Here is a 25,538-nt window from a genome sequence, read left to right as displayed (position 1 = left end):
TAAACATGTACAGATACACACAGGCTCCTCGACACTCTAGGAGGACCCTGGAAGAGCTCTGAGTCCTACACTGTGAGGCTGGAGTCCCAGCAGATACTGAACCTAAGAGAGGTGGACAAAGCTTCCTTACTGCCCTCACAGCAGCTGCACAGCATTTGTGGTCTGAGCTGGGCCTTCTTGGCTTAAATTCCATCTCCACTTCATGTGGCCATTGCCCAGGGCCCAGGACTGTGCGTGTCTATGCCTCCATCTTCCCGTCACAGAAAGCACTTAAAACTGCCTGGCTCGCCTACCTTCAGCTTCTCTCTGGGATCTAATTTAGGGAGCCACACCTTGTCAGACCTAGAAGATGCCTCTGTCTTCAGACTGAACCCACTTTATTTTTTTATTTTTTTATTTTGAGACAGGATCTTGCTAAGCTGCCTGCATTGGCCTCTAATTTGTGATCATCCTGCCTCAGACTCCTGGGTGGCTGGGATTACAGGTGTGTGCCCACCTAAGCCTCTGCTTTTCTGGATAGTTGCTGAGGTCCAAGGTGTCTGTGGTGTGCCCAGATTCCTACAGCCAGCTGGTGATAGATGCAACTCTGAGTCCAGTTTAGGACAATCCTATCTAGAGTTCCTTCCTACCAGTACTAGGCCTCTACCTTGGGGCTGGGATTTATATGCTGGCACTCTCTCAAAGGATAGGAAGGCTGGGTTTATTCTGGACTTTTCTGTTGTATATCAAGATGATGATAATATGTGATTTAACTGAACACTTAGTATGTTTCAGGTACTCGCTTTAGGTGTTTTACATGAAATTGCTTAATCAACCCTATGAAATAGGTTCTATTATTATCATCCCTTAGGCAAACTACAAATGAGAAAATTGAGGCTTAGAGGAGTTAAGTAACTTGTCTAGTTACAATCTGTAATTGAAACTTGCCTGGAGTTATAGAAGTGGATCCAAGATTCAAACCCAGGCAATCTGATTCATAGTCCATGCAACCAACCACTACGCCATGTTAATGGAATTTACTCTGGAAGAAAACTTTCCCCCATCAACATTGAGATTTAAAAAAGCATGAGTTGGAAATTACTACTTTATGGAGAGAGATGTACCCAAATAAAAAGTGTGAAACATGTTTAGGTACCAGAGAACATGGTGCCACAAAATGCCCACATCCCCCTGGAGAGAAGGTAACACAAAATTTATCCAAAAACCCATGATCATATATAGATTCTCTTGCTTCTCACTCACTCTTGGAGACAAAGAGCTACCTACCCACTTGTAGCCAACACAATGGAGCCACCATGGCTGGCATCCAATGAGTCACAAAACAACACTTAAGGAGAACTTGCCTCCTCCTTCCCGGGACCTGGGTTTCTATGGAACCATGACTCAATCTCTTCCATAGTGTTTGTTATTCTATATTGTATAATACATTTCCCAAGTCAAGTATTACTCAGCTCTATAGCCTCAGGGCCAAGGACAGTGTCTCCGTACCAAGTACGCACTCAATAAATATTTGCTGAACCAACACACAACTGGCAGATTACTCACAGCAGGCACCACTCCATTTATGAAGTGCCCTGGTGTATCACAACAGGCCCCAGCACCCACGAGCCTTCTCCAGTTCTCTCTTAAGAGCGATCTAGGTGAATTTAAGTCCTCCCTAAAATGACACATGTCTTAGAAAAGTAACTGGGAACCAGGTGCACATAATCAGAAAATTAATGTTGTGGATTCCCCAGGATCTTCCCGCGTATAAAACTGCTATCCCTCGAAGACCTCATATACACAACCTGCCACAACTAGAGGTGCAAGGTTTATCCCAAGTGATCGCTTCAGGACAAAGATCAGAAAGGAAACTTTTCTATTTTTATCCCAACCAAATGACTTTATTTTGGTCCTGCAGAGTGTTGTTAATATGCAGGGTCCCCTGAGGGAAGCAGCCCTTGCCTGGCGTCCCAGTAGAATACAAGCTCCAGGAGAGAAGAATTTTCATTGGTTTTGTTCACTGCTATAGTTCCAGAACCACTTAACAAATGTTTGTTGAATAAACAAATGCATGAATCAATGTTTCCTCAAAACATTTCAGAAGCACTGCACAGAAGAGCCAGCAACTGATCACAGTCAGAAACCCGCCAGAAGCAGAGCTCGCGCTGAAGCCCACGTGTTGATTTTATAAATAAGATGCACAGAAGTCAATTGGCTTTTGTCCTCCATAAAACTGTTCAAATGATGACAGTAACAATGGTAATAACATTAACAACACTTGCCTCCTTAAGATAAGTTGCTGTATCTTGGGAAAGAGGGAACCCTATCTCTAGACTCATTTAATCCTTGCTCTAAATTTATACAATGTTTCAATTCCTACACATTTATGAGGAGGTTTTATGGAGTTATTGGGTTTTATAGAGTAATCTGGTTCAGAGACACAAAGGACATTCTTCTGCTAAGGGCAGCAGAAAGCAGAGATTGTAATTATTAAAGGAGAAGCGACAGCAGCATTAAAAAGAAAGACATCGATGGCAATTAGCAGGCCAGAGCTTCTCCCTCAAATCTCTTCCGTTTGTTCCCAGCGCTCATGTTGCAAACAAATTCAGCTAGCTGCAACAGACAGCGACTAACTACAGATGCCACGACTTCTAGTGCCCAGCTAACTCTGCCAGAAAAACCAGCCACTCTTTCAAGCAGGAAGGATAGCAGCTGACGTGGTCAGGTGACACACAGTCACAGGTGGTCTCAGCAGATAAATGCATCAGCCTCGCCATCCCAGAGCCCATCGTTAGGGTTAGTGGCTCCATTTTTGTGTGACCATAACTCCCTAGGGCAGAAAACAAGCTCTGGCCCCAGTGCCAAGTCACTAAGGCTAATGTTCATGGCCGCACTGATATCACTGGAGCCACGTCGGGACATGAGCAGGAAGCCGGGAAAAGCCGCTGCCTGGAGCATGGGAAATGCAGATTTGAGACCACATGAGCCTCCCCACCTACCCCAGGTTCTCCTCTTCTCTCCTTCCAGAAAGGGCAGGGATCCAGGAATGACCACAGGGATGAGACCATGTCTGTTTGTTCTGGTTGCAACCTACACCCAGGGCAGTCTCATCCTCAAGTGTCCCTGAATCATCCTGTACACAAAGCATCCTTCCTCCCTTGTGCTGCGACAAGAACCTGGGTGCTGGCTTGGGGCTTAACCACTAAAGGACTGCATATTGGTGATCTCTCCTCCTTCCAACTTCAAGGTTCCACCCCTGGAAAGTTGGATTAATGATCAGTACTTACTTCCAATATCAGCGATCTATACTACATCCAATTTCAAGGTTAGGGAAAAAATTAAAAAGCATCTTTTTCATAATTAAGAAAAATACAGAATACAGAATAATAATAGTAATAATAATAATTATTATTATTATTATTGGCACAGGGGATTGAACTCAGGGGTACTTGACCACTGAGCCACATCCCCAGCCCTATTTTGTATTTTATTTGGAGACAGGATCTCACTGAGTTACTTAGCCTGCTGAAGCTGGTTTTGAACTCATGATCCTCCTGCCTCAACCTCCCAAGCTGCTGGAATTACAGGCGTTATATGAGAATGGGTTGAAGTTAATTAATTCTGCCAGGTGTTCAATCAGTCTGAGTGCCAGGCACTCTTCTAGATGCCAGGATACACAGTGAACAAGGTGGCAAGGTCCCTCGGCCATATAGGGCATGATTCAAATGGAGGAGACAGCACAATGTCACAAAATCTGGGGTGCAGACTTTACAGTCAGTGAAAGAACAGACAAATGCCCTGCCCTTATGAAGCTTATATTCTGGGAGGAGGGACAAAAATGTAATCAAAGAGTCCAGTACGTATATAATGTTAGGTCTCCTTTTCATAAACTTCTAATAAAATATCAGTTCCCTTAAAGCATAACCCATTGCTAAGTCACCTCTCAGTTTCCCACAGTGCTTCACACACAAAAGAATGAGAGTATGTGTGCTGGCTGCTGTGTTCTTGTCAACTGTTCAGAGTTGAAATTGTCGTATTCTTCCTGATACTCCCCACGGCACCTAGCACAACTACTTGCACACGATAAGCAATCACAAAATAAGTCAATGCTAAACTGAACTGCACCGATTGGCCAGTTGTGGGTATAATCAGGACTGCCAGAGGCCAAAGGATAAACCAGTTACTAGGGGGAAAAAACCTGAATGGGGCCAGTCTTAGAACCCAACCTGCTCCCTATAAGTAACTTATGCACCCAGGGCCTGAAGCCGACTAGCTTAGGAAAGTAAAGCCTATTCCTTACAAGTTCTAGGTTCTAAACAACCAGATTTTGGACTCTTAGCAAATCTGACCCCTCATGGTGATGGTTGGCGTCATTGAGAATAGGAAGCTGGTCCACAAGATGTTGTTTGACTTGTCCAGTGGGAAGAAATAATTAGTTGGAAGGTTTTTGAGCTGATGAAGCCCCACATGAGAAAGATATATCTATGAAGCCATCTCAGTCTTCGGGGAATCACTTTTAACTTGGAAGTAAGTAGTTCCAAAAGGTTTTCTAAGCAGCTGTCATAAATATTTGAAAATTGTTTAAACCATTTTAAGGCTGCTTGAAACTATACAAAGTTGTCTACTATGGGAATACAGTTAAGTCCTGTGGAGCCTAAAAGCTGGGGAGCTATAAATGGACAATTTCTACTTAGGTCACATTCCTTTCCAGAGTACAATGTTCTAAGATACTGTAATGAAAGAAATGTAAGAGAATACTCGAAGAAATAAGTAAATCTCTAGAGACAAATAATCTGGGCTTCATGCAAAAGCATAAGGGGCCAGATCTACTCATGGCTGTGGCGAAATGGGTGTAGCCAGAAATTAATAAAGTTAGCAGGAAGTTAATGACAGCTCTATCTGAAAGCCTGCCCCTTAAACAAGTCAAACATCTGTACAGGTTCCTTAGCTCTTTACCACTAATAAGAGGGATAAGAAAGTAGGCCATGTTTAAATATATCCTACTAAAAAACTAATGGTCTTCAATGAGAACGTGAAAAGATGCTCTATATGGTTAGTCATTAAGGGAAATGGAAATCAAAACTATGATGAGGTACCACTAGGATGTCCATAATAATAAGAAAAATGAAAATAGCAAGTGTGCATGAGACATGGGAAAACGGGAACCAGGAACCTCTGTGCACGTTGGTGGGGATGTGCCACCAACAGTAGCCAATGTGTAGCCAATGTGGCAAACAGTCTGGCAGTTCCTCAAAAGGTAGAAGCAGAGTTACCACCTGACCCAGCAATTCCACTCCTAGACAGATACTTGCTATGATTTAGATGAGGCTTGTCCCTCAAGGGTTCATGTGTTGGAAGTTTGATGCCCAGTGTGGTGATACTGTGAGATGGTGGGACCTTTAAGAGGTGGAGCCTAATGGGAGGCTGTTGGGTCCCTGGGGGTGCTGCCTCAGGAAGGATTAAGGTGGTTCTCATGGAATCCTGAGTTAGTTCTCTCTCAAGACTTGTTATAAAAGAGTAAGCCTGACCCTTACTGCCTTTCAGTTTCCTGTCTTGATATGTGATCTCTCCCTCTTGTGTGTGCTCCCCATACTGGAAAGCTATTTACCATGAAGCCTTCACGAAAGCCAATCTGATGCAGCACCATGCCCTTGAACTTCCAGATCTGTGAGCTAAATAAACTTCTCTTGTTTATAAAGTACCCAACCTCTAGTATTTCATTATAATAATAGAAAACAGACTAATATGATACCCAAGAGAACTGAAAACATGTGGTTCAAAAACCTGTACATGAATATTCATAAGAGCATTATTTATAATAGCTCTAAAGTGGAAACAACCCAAATATCCATCAACTGATGACTGGAGAAATCAAATGTGGTAACATTCATAAAACAGAATATTATTCAGCAGTAAAAAGGAATGAAATATTTACATGCTATGACATGTATGAATCCTGACTCATTATGCTAAGTGAAAAATGTCAGATACAAAAGGCCACATTGTATATGATTCTATTTATTAAAAACTGATAAGAATAGGCAAATCTATAGAGACAGAAAGTATATTAATGTTTGCCAAGAACTATGCGGATTAGGGAATATTGAGAGTAGGTGTTCACAGATATGGGGTTTCATTTTAGGGTAATGTAAATACTCTGAAATTAGATAGTGGTAATGGTTGCACAATCTTGTACAGACACTGAAAAAAGCAATCATACACTTTAATATAATACATTTTATATGAAATTTTGTGGTACATGAATTACATCTCAATTTTTTACAAATCCCTAATGGCCTGATCTTTGATTTATTTTTTTTTCTTTTTTTTTGTATCTGTACCTTTATGTAGCAAAATTTTAGAGGCACTCCTTTATAGTTAAAAAGCACAGTTACTTCTCAGAGTGCTCCCCATCTCTCTACATTACCCTTCACCCAATTTTCTATTCACTGCAAACCCCCACACACATATACCAAAGCAAAACCTAGGATGAAAAATGTTAACTTCAATAGGAATGGTAGCAGAATACAACAGTCACTAATATGCCATTATGTAAAAATGTGAGTGTGTAACCGATGTGATTCTGCAATTTGTATTTGGGGTAAAAATGGGAGTTCAAAACCCAATTGAGTCAAATGTATGAAAGATGATATATCATGAGCTCTGTAATGTTTTGAACAATCAATAAAAAAATGTTAACTTCAGGTACCATTTAGAAGCATTTTCATTTCTATATTTAATATAACTAGTCTGGAGTGGGGGCTTCTATTACATAGACAATATACCTCCGTGTCAGGGGTTTTCAATACCACAATGATCAGAGCCTGCTGAGACATCCCCAATTAAACACTTTCCTGAAAGGCTGTGAGCAGCTCGCACTCTGTTATGGTGACGATGGCTCCATCAGTTTCCTTTCCTCGGCCTTCACCACCTCTTTCTAGCAACTTGGGACATTCTCGTCCCCAGATAATCCTTAAACTGGCTACTCGGCACTCTATAGCATGCACAGCATTCATGAAGTATTTTGTACACAGAATACACAAAAAATGCTTCCTGAATAAAACCATCCTCATTTCAGAAAGTAGAGTCATGGCTTGTGCCAAATGTCTCTGCAGGAAAGCAGAGTTTCCTGGTCTCCAGCGTCACTGATCTGAAACCAGGACACACCATGCTCATGGGAAACTGGGGGGAGTTTTAAGGAGATTGCCATTATCAATTGACAGCAAGTAGACATATAGCTTTTAGTGACCTAGCCACTGTTGGCACTAATTATCATCACTGTGATGTTCCTCTGAAAGAGGAATCAAGAAAGGAACAAACAATCTACTCAATGAACATTATGCACTTTCTTCTTGTTTTGACAGAAAAAACTGCCAACTCAGAGTAGGAATAAAACAGTGTCCTCGAGCCAGACCTAGATCCAATATTGAAACATGCCCAACAGTCAGACAAAGAAATGGGCCCAGATTTTTTTTTTTTTGTAAAGCATTCTCTCTAACTTGATTAACCTACACCATTGAAACTGAGCAAGCGGGCAGAAATGGAACGCCTGATTCTCATTCTGACATGTTCAAGGCAAAGGAGGCCCTTTTTTTTCCCCCCCCTGAAGCTGACCACGAATAATTATTTCATGATAAACAATGGCCTCCAAATTTCCAGCAGTCTAGGCAAGAGGTTGGGGATGGGTATAAAATAAACAAAGGCACTGATTTTTATATTTTATTTAGAAAAACAACTCGGGCATGGATGCTGAACTGTACCTTTTCTTTGGTGCACCTTTCAAATGATAATTCCTTCCACTGTCACCATTAAATCTTAATCCATTCCAGCTCCTTGCATGGGTCATTGAGTCTATATGTAGTGCTGTTATTTTAAAATGTTTCCCCTTGGTAGGGAAAGAGGGGGAGAAAAGATGTTGAGAGCCAGATGGGCCTCTTCACAGTTCATTTATCAAACCTAATACGCTGGGCTCCACCCTCCTCTGACTCACTATTGCGGTTAAACTTCCATATAATTTGGTAATCATTTTCATTATCAGAGAGTGACCCCAAAGCAGCCGATCCTGGGATACCCAGTCGTTGCAGCTGCTCTTTTTCTGCCTCCGTCTACAGTAGACCCTAAGAACCTCAGAGTTTATTAGCTGCAGACTGACCTTTGGGCTGCGGAGGTCAAGAAGGGGTCAGATCAGAGGGCTTGCCCAGTTCTTTAAAAGCTATAACAAGCTGTCCATCAGGCAGAGTGGACTGTATAAACAAAGACAAATCTTCAGAAATTCTGTACCACTTCTGTTAACACTTACCCTGCATTCACACAGCGTCTCCTGACGTTCTTTGGATCATTCAACTCTGGGGAAGTGAATAGACAGCCCTAATAAGCCTATTTGGAGAGGGCTGTTTATGGGATTACCGAGTTTGGGGAAGGAAACCCACAGCACTCAGATGTGCCTCTAGAATCGCAGGGTTGTGTGACACTGTGACAAACTCGGTTACCCCGAGTCATGCAGAATTGACACTTTCCTCAAGAAGCTCAATTACAGGCAACATATGCTTTCGGTTTAAAAGACTGCAGCGAGTCGCAAACAATGGCTGGGCTCCTGGCCTGAGAAAGATACAAATATTTGGGGACCGAGTTACAAGTTGCCTTGAAAATATTCTGCCTGATCTGGTGATCATAAATGAACCTGCCGCCAAGAAGGTTTATTACAATAGACTTAACGCTCAAGTTATTGCCAGCTGCAGAGTCTCGGCTGACCTAAATTTCTCGAAGCTGTACAGTTCATAATGCATTCTCCAATGTGCAATATAAGATAATTAGAGTCATCTGTATGTAACTTTCAGAGGAAAAAAATTTCTATTATCTAATCTAACTGATCCCCTGATAGCTTTGATGAAAGTAAAATGCTGTAACCTATTGCCTGGCCTTTGGTGAGTGCTAATTATTTTCTGTCAAGGCACATTTTTCCTCATGTAATTCCAAAGTACACAATAGGCCAATCTCTGAAACCCAGGCGGCTGGGTAGGCCCTGCCGTGGATGGTTTATAACTTTCACCACACGCTGGATGGCTACTCCAGGCAATGCCTCACTCCAGACGGCCAGGGGACACTTTGATGAGGGGAAGAGAGGGATATGGTGACTGTCTGTTTACACAGATCATATGGATGAGTCTTTGAGATAGGGCACCAGGATGGGAAACAGCACATGGGGGTGAAGAAGAGCTGGGGGAAGACTGCAGTTATTCAATACTCCGAGGACACTTGGCCTTCGGCACGCTGGAGACATCACCCTCTTGAAATTGTCTTTCAGGTGTTTGGTTTTAAGGGTGTCTGCAGAGTGTCAGTGGCTAAGCTCTCTCCCTCCTCCGCCCCTGCCACAAAGGACTTAAGAATTTTTGTTTCAGATGCTAGACTACATCAACTTCAACACTGGCTCCAGCTCCTGATTAAATTGTTAGCAGTAAGGGCCAGAAATGCTGAAAACAGACTCCTTTTCAAACAGGCCATTTTGGCCATGTTGTCTGAGGATTTGGTGTGTTAGGAAATTATTGTTAACAAACCAAATGCACTCAACACAGGACGGCCAGGCTCAACATCTGCTCTCTCTGGACTGTGCTGTCTTTGGGGGAAGGGGTGTGGGAAAGAGATTACAGGGGAATTCTTTCTTCCTCCTTTTCCTATTTAATAAGAATCACCAGGAGGAAGAACATCGAACAGGAGGATGCCTCTTCCATGTCGCCATGCTGATGCCCTATAATTGAACAAAACACAAGGACCTGAACGAATATACCACTTAGACAGTCCTACAAAAAAAGTCTAAAATTAAGGAAAGTTAAATTGGAATTATTCAGACATTATTGTAGTTGAAACTGTCTGTCATTTGCTATAGCCACACAAGAAAAGGGGGAATATTATTATGAGTTTTTAAATTATTATTTGCATGCAAGTCTGAATCTAGAGATAATACACATATTTGAAAAAAAAAAAAGTAGCTTTCTGATATCCAATCCAAATCAATAGTTCATACTGTCTCCTTTCTTGGAAAATGCTCATCTCTTCAGCCTTGTTCAGACAAATCTATTTTTATGATAATTATTACTAGTGAAGCTATCAATTATTATAAACGCTGTTATATGAAGTCACTTGGAGAATATGATGGCCATCAATAAATGTTCTTGACTCCAGGCACACAGAATTTTTAAGTATCAAATAAGACTCTGAGACAAAATACAGTAAATCTTTCCAATTCCTCTCCCTCTTGCTTACAAACGGATGATGATTCTTTAATTTTTACAAACCATGGATGTAAAGGAGCACTCTCACACTTGGAGGTACTAGTTCCAACCTTCCATGTATCAATTATCTTTTCAAAAAGGAGTAGGATAACATGCTATTCATGATGCAAGCACCAATTCTGTAAAAAAGTGATGATTCGTAGAAACTTTCCACCAGTAACAGCTTTCTAACCACAGGCAACTTCATGTAGAAAGAAACTAGGTTGGAACAAAAAGTAATTCCTATCTTGGTGGATTCTAAAAATGGGGTAGAAAAAATAGACTACTTTCGAATAATCTGCTCTGCATCCAGTGACAGAAGAGCACTATGTGGATTTCCCAGACATCTGCCTGACTGAATAGCAATGCAGGCCTGCTAGACTGCTGAGTAAAAAAGAGCTTTTCAGCTTCGGGTACTTACACTACATTATGCTCAAGATGCAAACATGTATGCTAAACGTTACCCAGGGAGAAATCACATGCACATACAGACGGTGTCATGGATCATTACAATTAATGTAGGTTAGCCTAGGCAGGAGAACTAACTTTAGCTGCAAACATCTTGAACTTGCTTATTTTTCTCGGCCTCTCAAATGAGAGGGATGAGACCAATGGTAAGGAAAGGCTTAGCCAAATATAGCTCTTGTTTGTCAGGGACAACAAATCCCGTTTCATGACAAAACTAACCTGGCATGCCATTCCCTCCTCAGGTTCTGGCGTGTGGTGAGCGGGGCAAGGATGGCCGTCAGGATCTCATTCCTTTGTTCGACGGGGAGCCCCTCTCTTTTAACTTCCCGAAGCACAGCATTTGTCTAGAAGAAAAGATAAAAAAAAAAGAGAGAAAGAAAAAGTGAAAAATTAATAATAAAAAAAAAAGCCCATAAGCAAATAAGGACAGTAAATCAATGGCTTTTTTATTACAGTTCCCCTGCTAACAAATCAATACGGTAAATGATGGCCAAAAATGGCCGGCATATATTTTGTATTTAATCAATGTACATGGCACATAGGTAAACTCCAAAGCTCCATTGCCTTAAGTAACACATCAAGACACTGTGCCTTCTCACTCTAATTTTCTCAGCAACCAACGATTTTTTTCCCTGGGAATTGCCTACCATGAGCTATTATTAGAAATGATTTTCACGTACACTTCGCTGTGAGTTGTTTGTTTTGCCTTTTTAAAAAAAAGAGCAGTCTCTGACTTTCGCACTCTGATTCCTGCCGCCCAGCTGAGGCTTGCCGCACTGCCTCGTATTTGAATCATTACTTTCAATTTCTACCCATGCCAATGATTTTTGGGGGAAGGGGTGGGAGGAGGGGTTCCATTCATTTTCTTTGCTTGCTGCAAATTCAGATCTTGCAAAGAAAGAAACAAGCACAAAAATCACAAAGACTAGTATATCTCAACACACATCTTTAGATTTTTCTATATATTTTTTAAATTTCAAGTCAGTGTGGCTTCTTTGGAGATTTTACAACGGAGGAAATGGCTAAAAGGAATGGAACTGTCACTTTCTGGGCTCTGGGCCCTTAATGCCATATACTCCTTATCTAATTGATGCAGTGCAGCTGATGACTTTCTTGCACTCATAATTGGTTCTTACCGTAACATGAAAAATGACTCCTCTATGGTATCTTACAATGTGTATCTAATATCTTCATGACCACCTAGAGAGCAGTGTGGTGAATATTTGTTGTTTCTGTTGTCTACATCCATACCTGGTCCCCTGGCAACAGCACCCAGATTACCTCTTGGGAGAGTCTTTTCCCTTAGTGTTTGTAGCCTTGGATTCTCTTATATTGGATTTTAGACCCATGAGAAGAATGATAAAGACAGGGGAAAATTGGCGGCTATTCATCTAGTTCTTTAGTTGCTGCCCCCCATGGTCCTTGAGGTAACCCTAGTTTCTTGAACTTTCTAAGTCCAGATCATTCTCTTTTCCTTTGTTAGGTTGAGTTTTCAGTATCCTTTTAATAAAGTCTCATTTAGTTTCAATTTACCAGAAATTGATTTTATTGCTTAGAATGAAACCCTAAATGACACAAACAGATAAGGTAGGAAATGGTATCTTGATGGTGAAGGATCCAAGATCAACCTGACTAGCACCAGCTGGGAAAAAGATGCTGAGCTCTGCCTCTTGGTCCAGTATTGCATTGACTAGACTGTGCAGATGGACCCAGCTAGACCTGCAGTCAGCTCCCCCCCACAGCAATGGTGTTAGGCTCCAGCCAGAGAGAAATGCTCCACTTCTCCAGGCAATTCCAATACCTGAAACTCTGAATCCCAGGGCTGCTCAGAAACCCAGTAGGGCCAGGCAGATAACATGAATGGGCTCAAAAGGTTACCCAGAGAGAGTGTGTGCTCTGACACAACAGCAGCCATGCTACAGTGCCTGCCAACTCCCCCATTCAGAAAAGCTGGCTTAGAAGTGCCAGATTCATGAAGTTTCAAAATAAACAAGAAATTGATGGGGGTAGGGGTTAAATACAAAAACTCCTGATTTTGTAAATGCTGTAAACTGATGTTTAAAAAAGGTTTTTAAATACCATGTGGGGCCAAACAAGAAATACCAATGGGCTGGACAGAGCGTAGGCCATTGCCAATTTGTGACCTCTGATCTAAAAGCTGTCTAATTTCAGAGGCTCTGGTTATCAATGAGGATTCTAACCACAGCACTTCTCCTTGCCTGTGACTCCTTATTTCACATAGTTAAAGTTGGAAGGAGCATCAAAAAGCCATATAGTGCATTATTATATCTTTCATACATGTTATTTTACCAAAATATATAAAAATATATAAAACAGAATTCCCATACACAGCCAGATGGCTCCAAAACCTTGATGGGAATGGAATGAGTTTTCCTCCCTGCATCTATTAGAGTGTTTTTTAAGGTCATTTAGCACTTCCATGCCTTTCACGTCACTTAAATTTTATCCACGGACCCTGAACAGCCCCCCCACCACGAGGAAGGGGAGGAAGGATTTAAGAAAGTGAAGTTTCACAGGGCAGAGGACATGGACTGTGCACTTCACCACTGTATTTCTATTCTCTTTCTAACAAATTTTAATGAGCTTTTGTCGAATCTATACATAAAGAAGGAACCTGAAAAATAAGTACTGCAAAAACAAAGAACCAGGGAAGACCTTCTAAGAAATCCCTATTACATAAATAATAAATTCATAAAATAGATAAGTTAAGAGAGTTGGGTGCTTTACCAAGGGGCTCTTCACTTCGCTAAAGGATCTGTGTCAAGGTCTTTTTAAAAACATAGATCTCCTAGTTCAGAGTTTCCCATTCTAGCATGCCCTCATGATTCTTGCCAGACATTTGCACAAGCTGAATAATTTCTAATGTTTTTCTTTAAAATGACCTAATTTTGTATTCATTAGTACATTACAGTTACATATAGTAATGGGACTCACGTGACATGATCATGAGTGCAGAGAACACAGCTGGCTCATTCTCAATCACCAAGACTTCTCCTTCCCCTCTCCTCTCTCCTCCCTGCTGATCCCCTTTCTCTACTACCGTTCTTCCTTCTATTCATTTACTGTTGTTTAAATCGGTGCCTTATAGTCATACATAAAAGTGGAATTCATTGTGATGTATTCGTATATGCCCATGGCCTAATTTGGTCAATTTCATTCTGCAGTTGCTCCCCTTACCCACCTTTCCACCCCTTGACCCCCTTCCTCAATTCCACATAACAGACCCATCTTTAAAACATAAAATAAATTCACTTCAAAAGAAAAAGGGAAAAACAGTTATGCTTGTCATAAATAAGAAAACAATCATAAAAGTAAGTATATTAAAAAAACAAGCAATATGTTTTATCTTATTCTAGATATTACCACTTGCTAAAGGCTCTCAGACTGAAGCAGACCCCCCCCCCTTTGTAAAAGAAGATATGGACAAGGGCTGGAGAATATGAAAGATGTATCAGATTTAAATGAAAACTGCCCTCATATGCATGGATGCATGGAAACGAGGCTGAGAGGGATTCACTTTCTCACCATGTGGTCCTCACTACACGCAGAGTCCCCAAGTATCAACTGGCATCATCTGGGTAGTACCTGTGGTCCACATCCCACACTCTAGATGCAATGCCCTACACAGTGGTTCCTAACCACCTTGTAGATAGATCTAGTACCCTGCAAGTGCAGTCTTACATGGAACTCCAATGCACACAGCAAGTGAAACTGAAGCAGTTCTCCTTGTTTCTGGTATGGAGGCCCTCCAGCCCTCTCTTTTGTCTTGGGGCATCTCCTCAAAACCTCAAAGCACTGGGAAACACAATTTGCCAAGCCCAATTCAAAAAGTATTTGATTTTTTAAAAGTTTATACATGGCTGGTAGGAATGCACATTATTGTGATCCTAAAAGCCGTCTGATAGCTACTTACAAAATTAAACATACACTTAACATCAGACCCAGAAATTCCATTTTTACGAATTTATCTAAAAAAAATTATGTTCATACAAAAACATGCATACAAATGTTTACAGAGGCTTTGTTCATAATCACCAAAAGCTGGAAGCAACATAAATGTTCTTCAAGTGTCAATGGATAAAACACACTGTGGTACATCCACAAAATGGAATACTACTCAGCCAAAAAAAAAAAAAAAGGTAAGAGCAACTGATACATGCCACCACTTGGATAAATCTTAAAGGCACTATGCTAGAAAAAAGGTTAAATGTTGTATGACATTCTAAGAAAGGCAATACTACAGGGACAGAGGAAATATTTTACATCCTAACTGTAGTGGGGTTAAATGAGTGTGTACCTATGTTAAAATTTATGGAACTGTATGGAGGGGGGGAGGGGCCAGTTTTATTGTGCAAAAATTTTATAAAATCCAATTAAAAATTTCATTTCTACTACATTTTTTAACAAGAAAGAATGCAGAGAACAAGTTTACAAGTAAACACATATAATGAATAAGCAGTAAAAATACAGAGAAATCTGGACAATAAAAATAAATTCCATTACAAAAATTTAGTTTCAACATTAGAATATAAAAAGTAAATTTAGATTCATCATTCAGACCCTAAAATGCAGTATGTCACAAAATTTAGGGTGAAAAGAAGTCAATGCACAAAAGGAAATTCTAGAATGTCAAAAGAGCATTCTTTTGACACGGCTATTAATGGTGATGTTTTTCTCCTCATACTGTGTCAGCTCCTCAGTGGTCGACTTTCCCCAGGGAAATGTTAGTAGGCCATTTTTCCCATTAGTAGTAACACAGAACTGTCTTCAGATAGTATCGATTTTCGAACAGTCCCCTAATACCAGTCTCCCCTCAAAATAGAAGAACAAGACACAAATCGGGAACATGCCAGGGAGGAGAAATTTCATTTCAATAATGATTCTTTTTCAATAGAAATTATGGAAATGTTGCCAGATCAGAAAGTACTAGGCATACTCCCTAAGAGTGCTGGGTGTTCAAATCTCACTTGTTTCCTTGCAGTGGATCATCTCCACATCTGCAAACAGACAGGAAGAGCAGGTTCTGGTGGGGATGAGCTGCCGGGTGCATACGCCACTCTGCTCATTATTGCTTAGTTTCCTCTTAAACACAGCAGCTAATCTACCTTGCGTGAGGTTGCTTAACAAAGGAATTCCTGAAAGTACTTATTACTTTAAGTGAAAAACATAAAGTAGACATCAGCAACTATTAACAATCACAGCCCCAAAACTTCCACCTGCACCAGGAACCAGAGGCAGAATCTTTTGCATATCCCCGAGGTGCACATCACCTTGAGGATGGGTTTTATTCTAAGAATCGGTCCTGATTTTACTTGACCTCTCTTCATTAATGGACATCTCTCTGCTAGGCCACGGCCCAACGCGGAGCCTGTCCTTTTTACTCCTAGGTGGGGTCCTCCTTCTGTGACTCTCAACTGTTGTTATGCCAAGGTTATAACCTTCCTTCTCCTCTCGTCTCCTCTGCTGGCTCTCTGTGAGGGTGATGTCTCACTCATGGCTTTAAGGGTCCTGTAAACTAATGACATCCACGCTTCTACCCTCAGCAGACCTTACCACTGAGCTCTAGCTCCATACTGCCACTTACACTGGCTGCCCCTGCTTAAACAGGCCGCTGCAGACATGGCACCTCAGCCTTAACTTGCCCACACTGGACTGGTTACCTTTGCTCCCCAGTCTCTTCCCTCTCCATCTACCCAGTCCTTTGCCTGGTTTCTCAGAGTGGTTCACAGGCACCATTATTCATGTGACAACCCAACTAGAACTGCAGGAATCACTCGAGTCACCTCTCCTTCCCTCCCTCCCTCGACAAGCCCCTAGACCGTGCCACTCTCTCCTCTACAGGACTCAAGCTTCATGCCTCACTGAAGCATGCAATGGCCTCCCAACTCGTTTCTCACCCCTTTCGTGAATTCCCTTGCTTCAGGTGTAACCTTTTACAAGTCCAAGTCTGAACATGTTACCTCCCTTCCACTAATTCTGTCTTACCGACAGCCATGCTTCTAAGCTATCTTCATGAAGCCCAAGGAGTACCTTAGGGTTACCAAGGACACCATGCAGGTGGTTTGACCTCCAAAACCCCACTTAAACCAGAACATGGGGAGTGGGGCTGTGGCTCAGTGGCAGAGCACTTGCCTAACACATGTCAGGCACTGGGTTTGATCCTCAGTGCCACATAAAAATAAAATGTATAAAATAAAGGTACTGTGTCCAACTTAAAAACAAAAATACTCAGAGCACCTCTGTTTTTATATGCTTCGGTTACTGGCATTTAAGAGATATGAAAGAATAATTTGGTTTTGTTGTTGTTGTTTGTTTTTTTTGTTTTTTTTAGAAAGCTCAAATTCTTTAGCCTGGCATAACACACACACACACAAAAAAAAAAAAAAAATCAAAAAGTCTTGATACAAGTCCTGCTTACTTCTCAAATTTTATCTCCTGCCATCTTCTATTCCATAAAACACACGGCTGTTCTATACTCTACATTTATCATACCCTTGTTTAATCTACCGTTCCTACTCATTCTTCAAAAAAACATTTCCCTTGTAAAGTCTACAGTGAGCCTAATCCATGTACCAAATTAAGTAGAGCTGATCACGTGTTTTCTGCGCCTCCAAGCATCTCGTACACAGCCTCGCGCTCCACTGCACTAAGGTACTCATCCAAATGTCTGCTCCTCTGGACTGTGAGCCCTCCTAGAACAGACAGAGTCCATGACCATTCCAAGGCACCTAGTATGGCCACATGCCATCAAAGTAGACTCCTGATGATGTTTGTGAATAAATGAAGACAAATGACATACCAGGGCAGGTCTGGGGAATAAGGCAAAGGATCAAGCAAAGAATACTATTCAAGTCAAAAATATTAACTGAAATAAGCCTTGATCTGATTCAAAGTATTCCTGAAGGTAATTATAGGAAAGATGTTGTAAAACCATTTTTATGCAAAAAAGGGGAAAGAATCAAGAAAAATAAACATGCACCTTTACTAGAAAACCACTTAAGCCAATAATCATTTGGAGAGATATTTCTAAAAAATATAGTTTCGCTATACTATGATCATATTTAATATCTTCCTAATAAGCCAAAGAAAGAAGTCTACCTTTCTCCATTTCAAATAGAGAAAACTACTTTGGGCTCTGGCAACACACAGCATACTAAGGACCCTTGAGAATTCCCCAGGGTCTTTAGTTTCTCTTGGCTCAAAATCTGATGCACAACACCAAAGCAAAAAAAAATCTACAACCAGAGAGTCAGAGAGACAGAAATATTGAGGTAGAGAAAAGAAAAACCAAAACTCTAAGGTCCACTAAACTTTAGGCTTAAGTTTCACATTTTTCTTAAAAAAAAAAAAATTCTCCCAATTCTGAATTTAAACAGAGCAATCCAGCTAATTTTTGCTGGACACATTGGTACATTCAGTAATTTTCAGGGTTCCCCAGTTCTACCACATCATGCAGAAGTTTTTCACAGAGGGTTTTTAGAGAGGAATCACTCTGAGATCTCAAAGGAGAACTGCACGTGCACTCTTTACTAATAATTCTATTTAAGTCTTTAATTCTTTGGGGTCCTCTCTGACATGGAATATCAGCTTCTGTTAGGCCTTTAACTCCCAAACTCAGGTTTAATCTTTCTTACACATCACAGAACTTGGAGCAAATGCACAGAAACAGAGTGACATTTCACAAACATGGCTAGTAGTTTCTCTGCTTAGTTTATTAAAACAAACAGACAAACAAACAAACAAACAAAAAAAAGATTTTTCTGCTAACATTCTTGCAATTTCCGAAGGCCTATCGATGCCAGGACCCCAGAAGTGCATACCTTTCTCACCTTCTATCTTCACCTTCACCACCAGCAAGGAAGTAATACTGTCATTATGGGAAAAAGGCCACTCCTGACACCCTTCATATACATAGCTGTCTCATGTTAAGGTTGTATTTCCCCTCTGCGCACACAAATTACAAAGATATGCTCTGACTGATAATGAGGGCTAGGGTTCAACTTGTGAAGAAACTTGGTTTAAGATGTTATCAGCTGGGAAAGCTATTTCCTCACATCAATGCTGCCACAGGCTGTCAAAACCCAACCAGGGCTCCCCTCTTCAAAAGTCCAGGAGCACTTTATTTTTTTCTTCTTTCCTTTCCCCCTCCCCCTTTTTTTTCTTTTCTTTTCTTTTCTTTTTTTTTTTTAAAGAAGAAAGGCACAGAACCCACTGAGATAGCCTTAGTCCCATCAAAGAAAGGTCGATCTCAGGTCTTCCTTCATTTACTGATTGTCAGTTTAAGATGGCTCTTTTGTGAGGCCTCTGTGGCTCAGTGCTGAGTGATGCCTTCACATTTTCTAAACTGGACTGGGCACCACCAAAGATTTCCAGCATGCTTGGATCCATGGCTTGCAGAACAAATAAACATCCCTTGCAACTCTTTTGCCTCCGTTATCTCCCTCTCCAGGAGCAGGAGGTTTTGGGGGTGCCAATGTTTACACAGTGTTAAAACTTTCTTTCCCCTGTTTCCTGATTTTGAGAAAACACATCCTGGATGACCTCGGTGAAGAGATAACACCAAGTCACTGCTGGGTGCCTGTCCACTGGACTACTTGAGGCTGCTGTCCTCACCACCCCCCCCCTCGCCCACCCCTGGAGCCTGCTCCCAAGGAAAGCGATCATAAGTGGGCTGCCTTGAAAGGGAGGCCCAAAAGCAGACCTCTCCTAGAGGCTGCCGACAAAGGGGCCTTTTATTCCCACCTAAGACACACTTGGTTCTGCTCATCTCAAAGACCCACTTTAGTGAATAAATGTCTCTGCAGAGTTCACCAGATGGGGGTCCTCCAAAACATACCAGGAAGGCATATTCAGCATTTTTCCATCATGGACTAGTGCACTAGGAGAGTTAGCTGAGAGTAATCGAGAATGTCTAAAGGAAAAGAGTACAGAGGGTGGGTGGGGGGGAAATGTGTCTTTGATTAGTTTATTCATTTGTAAAGGAATGTAAGTAAACAACAGCAACTAGCTTCTAAAACTGTTGTGAAGATTAAATGAGATAATCCACACAAAGCACTTAGCCCAATGATGGGCATATACAAAATACTTGATAAATGTTAGAAATTACTATTACTACCTAAAAAATTGGGAATGTCACCAAAATAAAGATATTGATTGTTTAAAAAAACCTTAAACACTGCATCCATGGCTTTGAATGATAACTTAATTCTGCTTTTTTTTTTTTTGGTACATGGTTTCTACCATGTTTTTCCTCCTACTAGTAGAGAAATCCCTGCACCTCATCCTGTATCCCTGCTAGCCGGGGAGCCACAGCAGCCTGCCAGGCACTGCAGGAAGTCTTGGGGACAGCGGTGTGGATGACCACTGGAATGTTCAGGCTGCTGGAGGGAAAGATGGCCTGCCTCCACGCATTTAGCCCGGAACACCAGGGCAGTGTACACAGCCAGACCTCAGAGCTTCAACTGGCAACGTTGGTGTTTCCGATGAAGGTGAAAAAATAGTCCACGTGTTTGTCAAGGAAAAGAAAAATAATAGTAAAGAAAGAAAGAAAAGGGGGGAAAAGGGTGAATAAGGGGGGAAAATGTGTTGTTTATAGAAGCCAGCTGCTTGGGCCATGGCGCCAGCAGCCCCTCATCCTGCTATTTTACACTGTAACCCCACGGCCCTCACTGGCACAGGTACAACGAAATGTTGACTTCAATGCTTCAGAGAGCACTCGACTGATTTTGTACATGATTAATTGCCGAAGACATGGCTGGCCATATGGAACAGAGAAAGCATCAAGTAATTCATACTTCTGTATGTGATCGCTTGGCCCCTGTTGTTTTAATGTACAGGAAAGAGCTAGTATAGCACAGCCCTGGTGTCTTGCCCCTGACAGCCCATTAAGAAATCTCAGAGCACCTAGTCCAAGTTATGCTGTTGGCTTTTCAATAGCAGCCTAATAAAACAGAAGCAAAGCTTTCCAACTAGTCTTAAATCTTTCACATACAGTACATTAACTACTGCGGCTGAAACAACGGGCTTCTTAGGGTAGGAAATGGGGCTTGATTTCTAGTCTCTGCATATTTACTGAGGACCCCCCCACACACTTTTTTTTTTTAACCTTTCTGGAATTTACAAAATCATTGTTCTTTTTTCTCCTCTGTTTTCCAAATAGCCTAATAGATTCATTGGTTTCAGTCGAGTTGACTCTCCATCACTGTTACATGCAGTCTACGGAATAAAGTTGATTTGTGGAGAGGGAAAGACACCGCATCATTATTCTTACCCAGGAATCAGGCTAGCTTTTAAAGCATTAGCTTCCTTTAAAAAACACAAGAAAACTTCCACAATGGGGGGAAGTCTCACAAATTTACTTTTGTAACCCTTACTGCTTTCCCATAACTCTGAGAAATGAATCCCCTGGATGGGGGAAAGAATATAGTTATTTTCCAGTTGTTGTGCTGTTGGCTGGTGACACTTACAGACGAGGTAACAAGGTGTCACCTTCAGTGTAGTTCTACCCCGACTTGCAGTTCCTTAGCTTTACCTGCTCCTCAAATCCTTGCGGCTTCTAGTGACTTCTATATATACACATTTCTTCAATGTCTTCCTTTCAAGAATTTCAAATGACAGCATTAAAAGTTATGACACCCTCAGAAGCTTCCTTTGTCAGCTCTGACACGTGTTGATGGGGATGACTTTGTTGCTACTTTCCATTACAAAATATTTATACAGTATCTTTTGTCTGTGGATTTGGAGGTGTTGCAATTATTCTCCCAGCAGAAGACTCCATATATGGGAAATTCCACTTGGCTGCGTGTTCATCAGCAGGACTGTAATTGCCTCCTCTGCTGAAATGAACTAACAATCCATTCAGAGCTTCAGGCCAATGGGAAATTCTCTGCCTCCTTGCTGCCTCTCCCTCTTTGGAATATGCTGGTGCTTTCCAGAACGAGCCACTCCACTAATAAACAGTATCAGGAAACAGAAAGCATGAGCAAGGCTCTTGGGGAAAAAAGAAAGACTACAGCACTGAAATTGACTCAATAATAGGGCAGTGAAGACCCAACCCAAGACCTCTGCAAAGACAAGCAAAGTGTTCTCTTGGCTATTTTCTATGAAACTGTTTTTGTTTAATTATGGAATGCTCTATAAAGTATGATGATAATGTAATTCACATTTTATAGGTACGCATCAGCAGCAGAAGCAGTAGCATGCTAATTCTGTAAATCTCTAATTTACTGTTACTGTGACAGTAGTCTAATGGACAATACATAATAATTTAAATTAGATATATGTATACTTGGAAAAAAAGTCATATATAAAGGCATCATTCTAAAATATCACCAATGGAAATAAACCCAGCAGAGATGTAAGACCTTCAATAAAAAATAAATTAAAAGTTTCGATCTACAGCCGTAGTACATAGCAATACTATCTGGATCTAGAATTCTGCTGGACCTACCTACACATTTCATATAATGAACTAGAATGACAGATGACTTTGCTCCAGCTGTTTTAAGCATTCCTTGTCTTATCTTTGCCTTTTCATTTTATAAATAAAAACAAGAACTCTCCCAACCCAACCAACACACACACACACACGCACACTTAATTTCCAGAACCACATCTCAGAATCTGCACTCATCTGTTCACTGGCTTAACTGTTAATTGAAGATGAAGCAATGGCTAACTACACCAAGCACTAAATAATTGGGCTACTGATGATGTTTGGCCTAAGAGTAGCTTAGCACCTTCCAATTCTTGGGCAAGTGAAAAGTTATCCAAGATCTCCATCAGATCAGCTCCCTCCTTCCCCCAAACATCAGTAGCACAAAGACTGAAGTGGTCTGCTGCGCACACTGGATTATATGAAGTGTAAAACATTGGGGGAGAGGGGGTGGAGGGAGGCCTTTGAAAGGGAACGGGAAAAAGAAATCACACTTGCAAGAGGATCCAGCTGACAGCTCAGTCCCTAACAAGTGAGACAAGTGAATATGTTGGGAAACATTGTGAATGCAGGAAGAGCCGGGCCTTTTGTCTGCAGCCCTACAGTGTGTCTTTAACCCAACTGCTGCCTGCATCACTGAACATATGTTTTCTACACAAGAACTGAAGCAGAAAGGCTCTTTGTTATAATTCACTCCTTTGTATATATCTGCCCCCCTTCTACTCTCTGCTTCTTTCAGTAACATCCAAACCGAAGCCCAAGTAGAAATTTTAACAGCTCAGGAGAGTAAAGCCAGAAGGCCCAGCAGAGACCTTACTCTTGCACCCAGGCTTAGAGAACTGGTTCTAAGTTGCAATAAGAACATGAGCTACATTTACTTAATGCTTTCGGTCTTCCAAGCTAACAAGCATTCCCTTAACATCGTCCCATTTAATCCAGGCAACATCATGTAAGAGACATCTTGATTTTGAAGATGAGGAAAGTGAGGCACAGAGAATAAATTCCTCCCCGAAGCTACAAGGCAAGAGTTTGGCTTTCAAGATGTGCACTTGGAAGTGCCTATGGAATTTGCAACAGACAGGGGTTTGGAGCTTGAGAGATATGCATTCCTAAAAATTAAAGATTTGGGGGAATTATATATGTGTACATGGGATTCTGCACTTTTAACTTCAATTCATCTGAGCTGGAATCTAGACGGAATGTACAGAATGTAAACATAAGCAAAGCTGATGAGTGGGTTTCTCAGCTCTTGGCTGTAATGAAGTAAAAGTTATGTTTGGTGAGTCAGGAGTCCCCCTTATCTTTGAGGATAAGGTTCTGGATGGCCAACTGACTTAGTGGCCAAGTTGGCCCTGGGCCAGTTACTTATTCTCCCTGGACCTCAGTTTCCTCATCTGTGAAATGAGGATATTTATAGTACTTCATTCAAAGGGTTGACAGGATTCACTTTTCACACAGAAGATACTTAGAGAAGGACCTGACACATGATAACTAGCCAATATGTGTGGGCTGCTTATTTCTCCTAGAACTCTGCTACTGAGATGTAGAATAAATCTAGAATGCTAGCCACTTTGAGCCACATTAGAGCTACTAAAATCAGTCTTCACTTTTATACTGGCAAAGCCATTCTTTATTTCTCCCTCTTTTCCTGTTCAGCATTAACAGTGCATCTCTAACAGATAAGCTGATATCTCTTACCCTGAATGCTTTCTGGATAATGATGGTGATAATGATATAGCAGCTAACATTATTGAACACATTATACACACCAGGTGCCCCTCACATGCCCATCATCATTGGATCCTAATAATAACTCTATGAGATGAACTTCTTATTTAATTCCATTTTGCAGATTTTAAAAAAAATGGGACTCAGAAAGGTTAAGTAATTTGCCATATTTTGTTTCATTAATAAGCAATAGAGCCAGATCTAACTCAGGCATCAGATTCCTATGCCTAAAGCTAATATATATGTAAACTTATACTCTGCAAAGTGTTTTTGTGAACATTATCTCATTTGATCCTCATAAAAACTATGAGTGAAGTAAAGCAAGTACTATTAGCCACATTTTTATGGATAAGGAAATTGAGGACTAGCTAATCTAAATAATTCACTGAATATCAAAGTTAGTAAAGGAGTTGAGGTAAGACTAGAAATCAGGTGTCATGAGTCCAGACCTAGCACACTTTGTACTGAGCACATGTACTCAAGGCAAATTTCCACATAATAAATTAATGCTGCTTGAGTATCTGCTATTTTGTGGACATCTACAAGGTCACAGTAACTGGTCATTAGGAGTTCACAATCTAGGTAGGGAAATAAATTACATACACAGGGTGAAGAATGACACATAAAATAAATGTTCAATTCTATTAAGCTCTCACAATTGATTTTGATTCCTGGGTGTGGTGGTGCATGCCTGTAATCCCAGTGACTCAGGAGGCCGAGGCAGGAGGATCACAAGTTCAAGGCCAACCTTAGCAAGACCCTATCTCAAAATAAAAAAAAAAAACAACAACAAGAACTGAGGATGTAGCTCTGTGGTAAAGAACCCATGGTTTCAATCCCCAATAACAACAACAACAACAACAAAAACACATTATTTCCATTTTGAGATAATGAAAACTAAAATGTATGCCTCTAAGAATAAATGTCACCATGTAAACCCACCCTTAATTATGCTATTTTTTCTTAAGATTCTGGAAATCAAAGTTATGTCTCACTATAATGAAGTGGTTCATGCTACTGACAATGTGACATTAAAACTCTAAATGAAGTGGCAACCTGGTAAGGAAAGATGATCCAGAGAAGACCACGTGGGCAAAGCCACAGCACTAGTCCTTGGACAACATCCACTTATGACTAAGGCAATCCCTGACTGAAGACCACTGAAGGCAGGGTCTTTGAAGTCAGCACCACCTACTAAGTGGCATATATTTACCAGGAGAAGGATGGACAGGGATGGGGACACACACTCAAACACACATACACCCATTTGTATAATTTGATGGTATGGTTCTCAAGTAGGAATTCAGAAACATGAAATTATCAATTTATGTGCCTATCATTAAAGCATTAATAGTAGTGACGAAAATAAAAACACATCATAATAGCTACAGAGACAACCATAACAATGACTATTGATTATTTGACATTTACCATGTGCCAAGCTCCAGCTAATCACTTTTATGCAATCCTAATTTAAATTCTCTTAACAATTCAGTGAAATCGGTTATTTACTATTCCAACTTATAGAGAAGAATGTCAAGGTACAAAGATGTTATGTCACTTGCCTCAGATCACACAGTTGGTGAGGAGTGAGTGGGGTTAAGATTCAAACCCAGGGGGCTGGGGTTGTGGCTCAG

The 25,538-nt window shown here is 41.0% G+C and overlaps 1 protein-coding gene across 2 annotated transcripts in view; it reads right to left on the bottom strand.

The window, feature by feature from the left end:
• Fto (FTO alpha-ketoglutarate dependent dioxygenase) overlaps positions 1-25,538 on the bottom strand; it is a 367,273-nt gene that overhangs the window by 141,236 nt on the left and 200,499 nt on the right. Inside the window, exons 8-10 of one of the 2 annotated variants that reach the window (XM_026392271.2) lie at positions 10,938-11,062; positions 9,672-9,727; positions 7,388-8,327 (exon numbers count right to left, since the gene is read on the bottom strand). In XM_026392271.2, the coding sequence (XP_026248056.1) occupies positions 8,278-8,327; positions 9,672-9,727; positions 10,938-11,062 (231 nt within the window). In that variant the 3' untranslated portion in view covers positions 7,388-8,277. Of the gene's footprint in view, positions 1-7,387; positions 8,328-9,671; positions 9,728-10,937; positions 11,063-25,538 lie in introns of those variants that run through there. The other variant, XM_026392270.2, reaches the window with a different exon arrangement.

The sequence above is a fragment of the Urocitellus parryii genome, chromosome 15, assembly GCF_045843805.1.
Source record: "Urocitellus parryii isolate mUroPar1 chromosome 15, mUroPar1.hap1, whole genome shotgun sequence".
Classification (NCBI taxonomy): Eukaryota; Metazoa; Chordata; class Mammalia; order Rodentia; family Sciuridae; genus Urocitellus; species Urocitellus parryii.
This window is presented reverse-complemented; position numbering and strand designations above follow the sequence as displayed.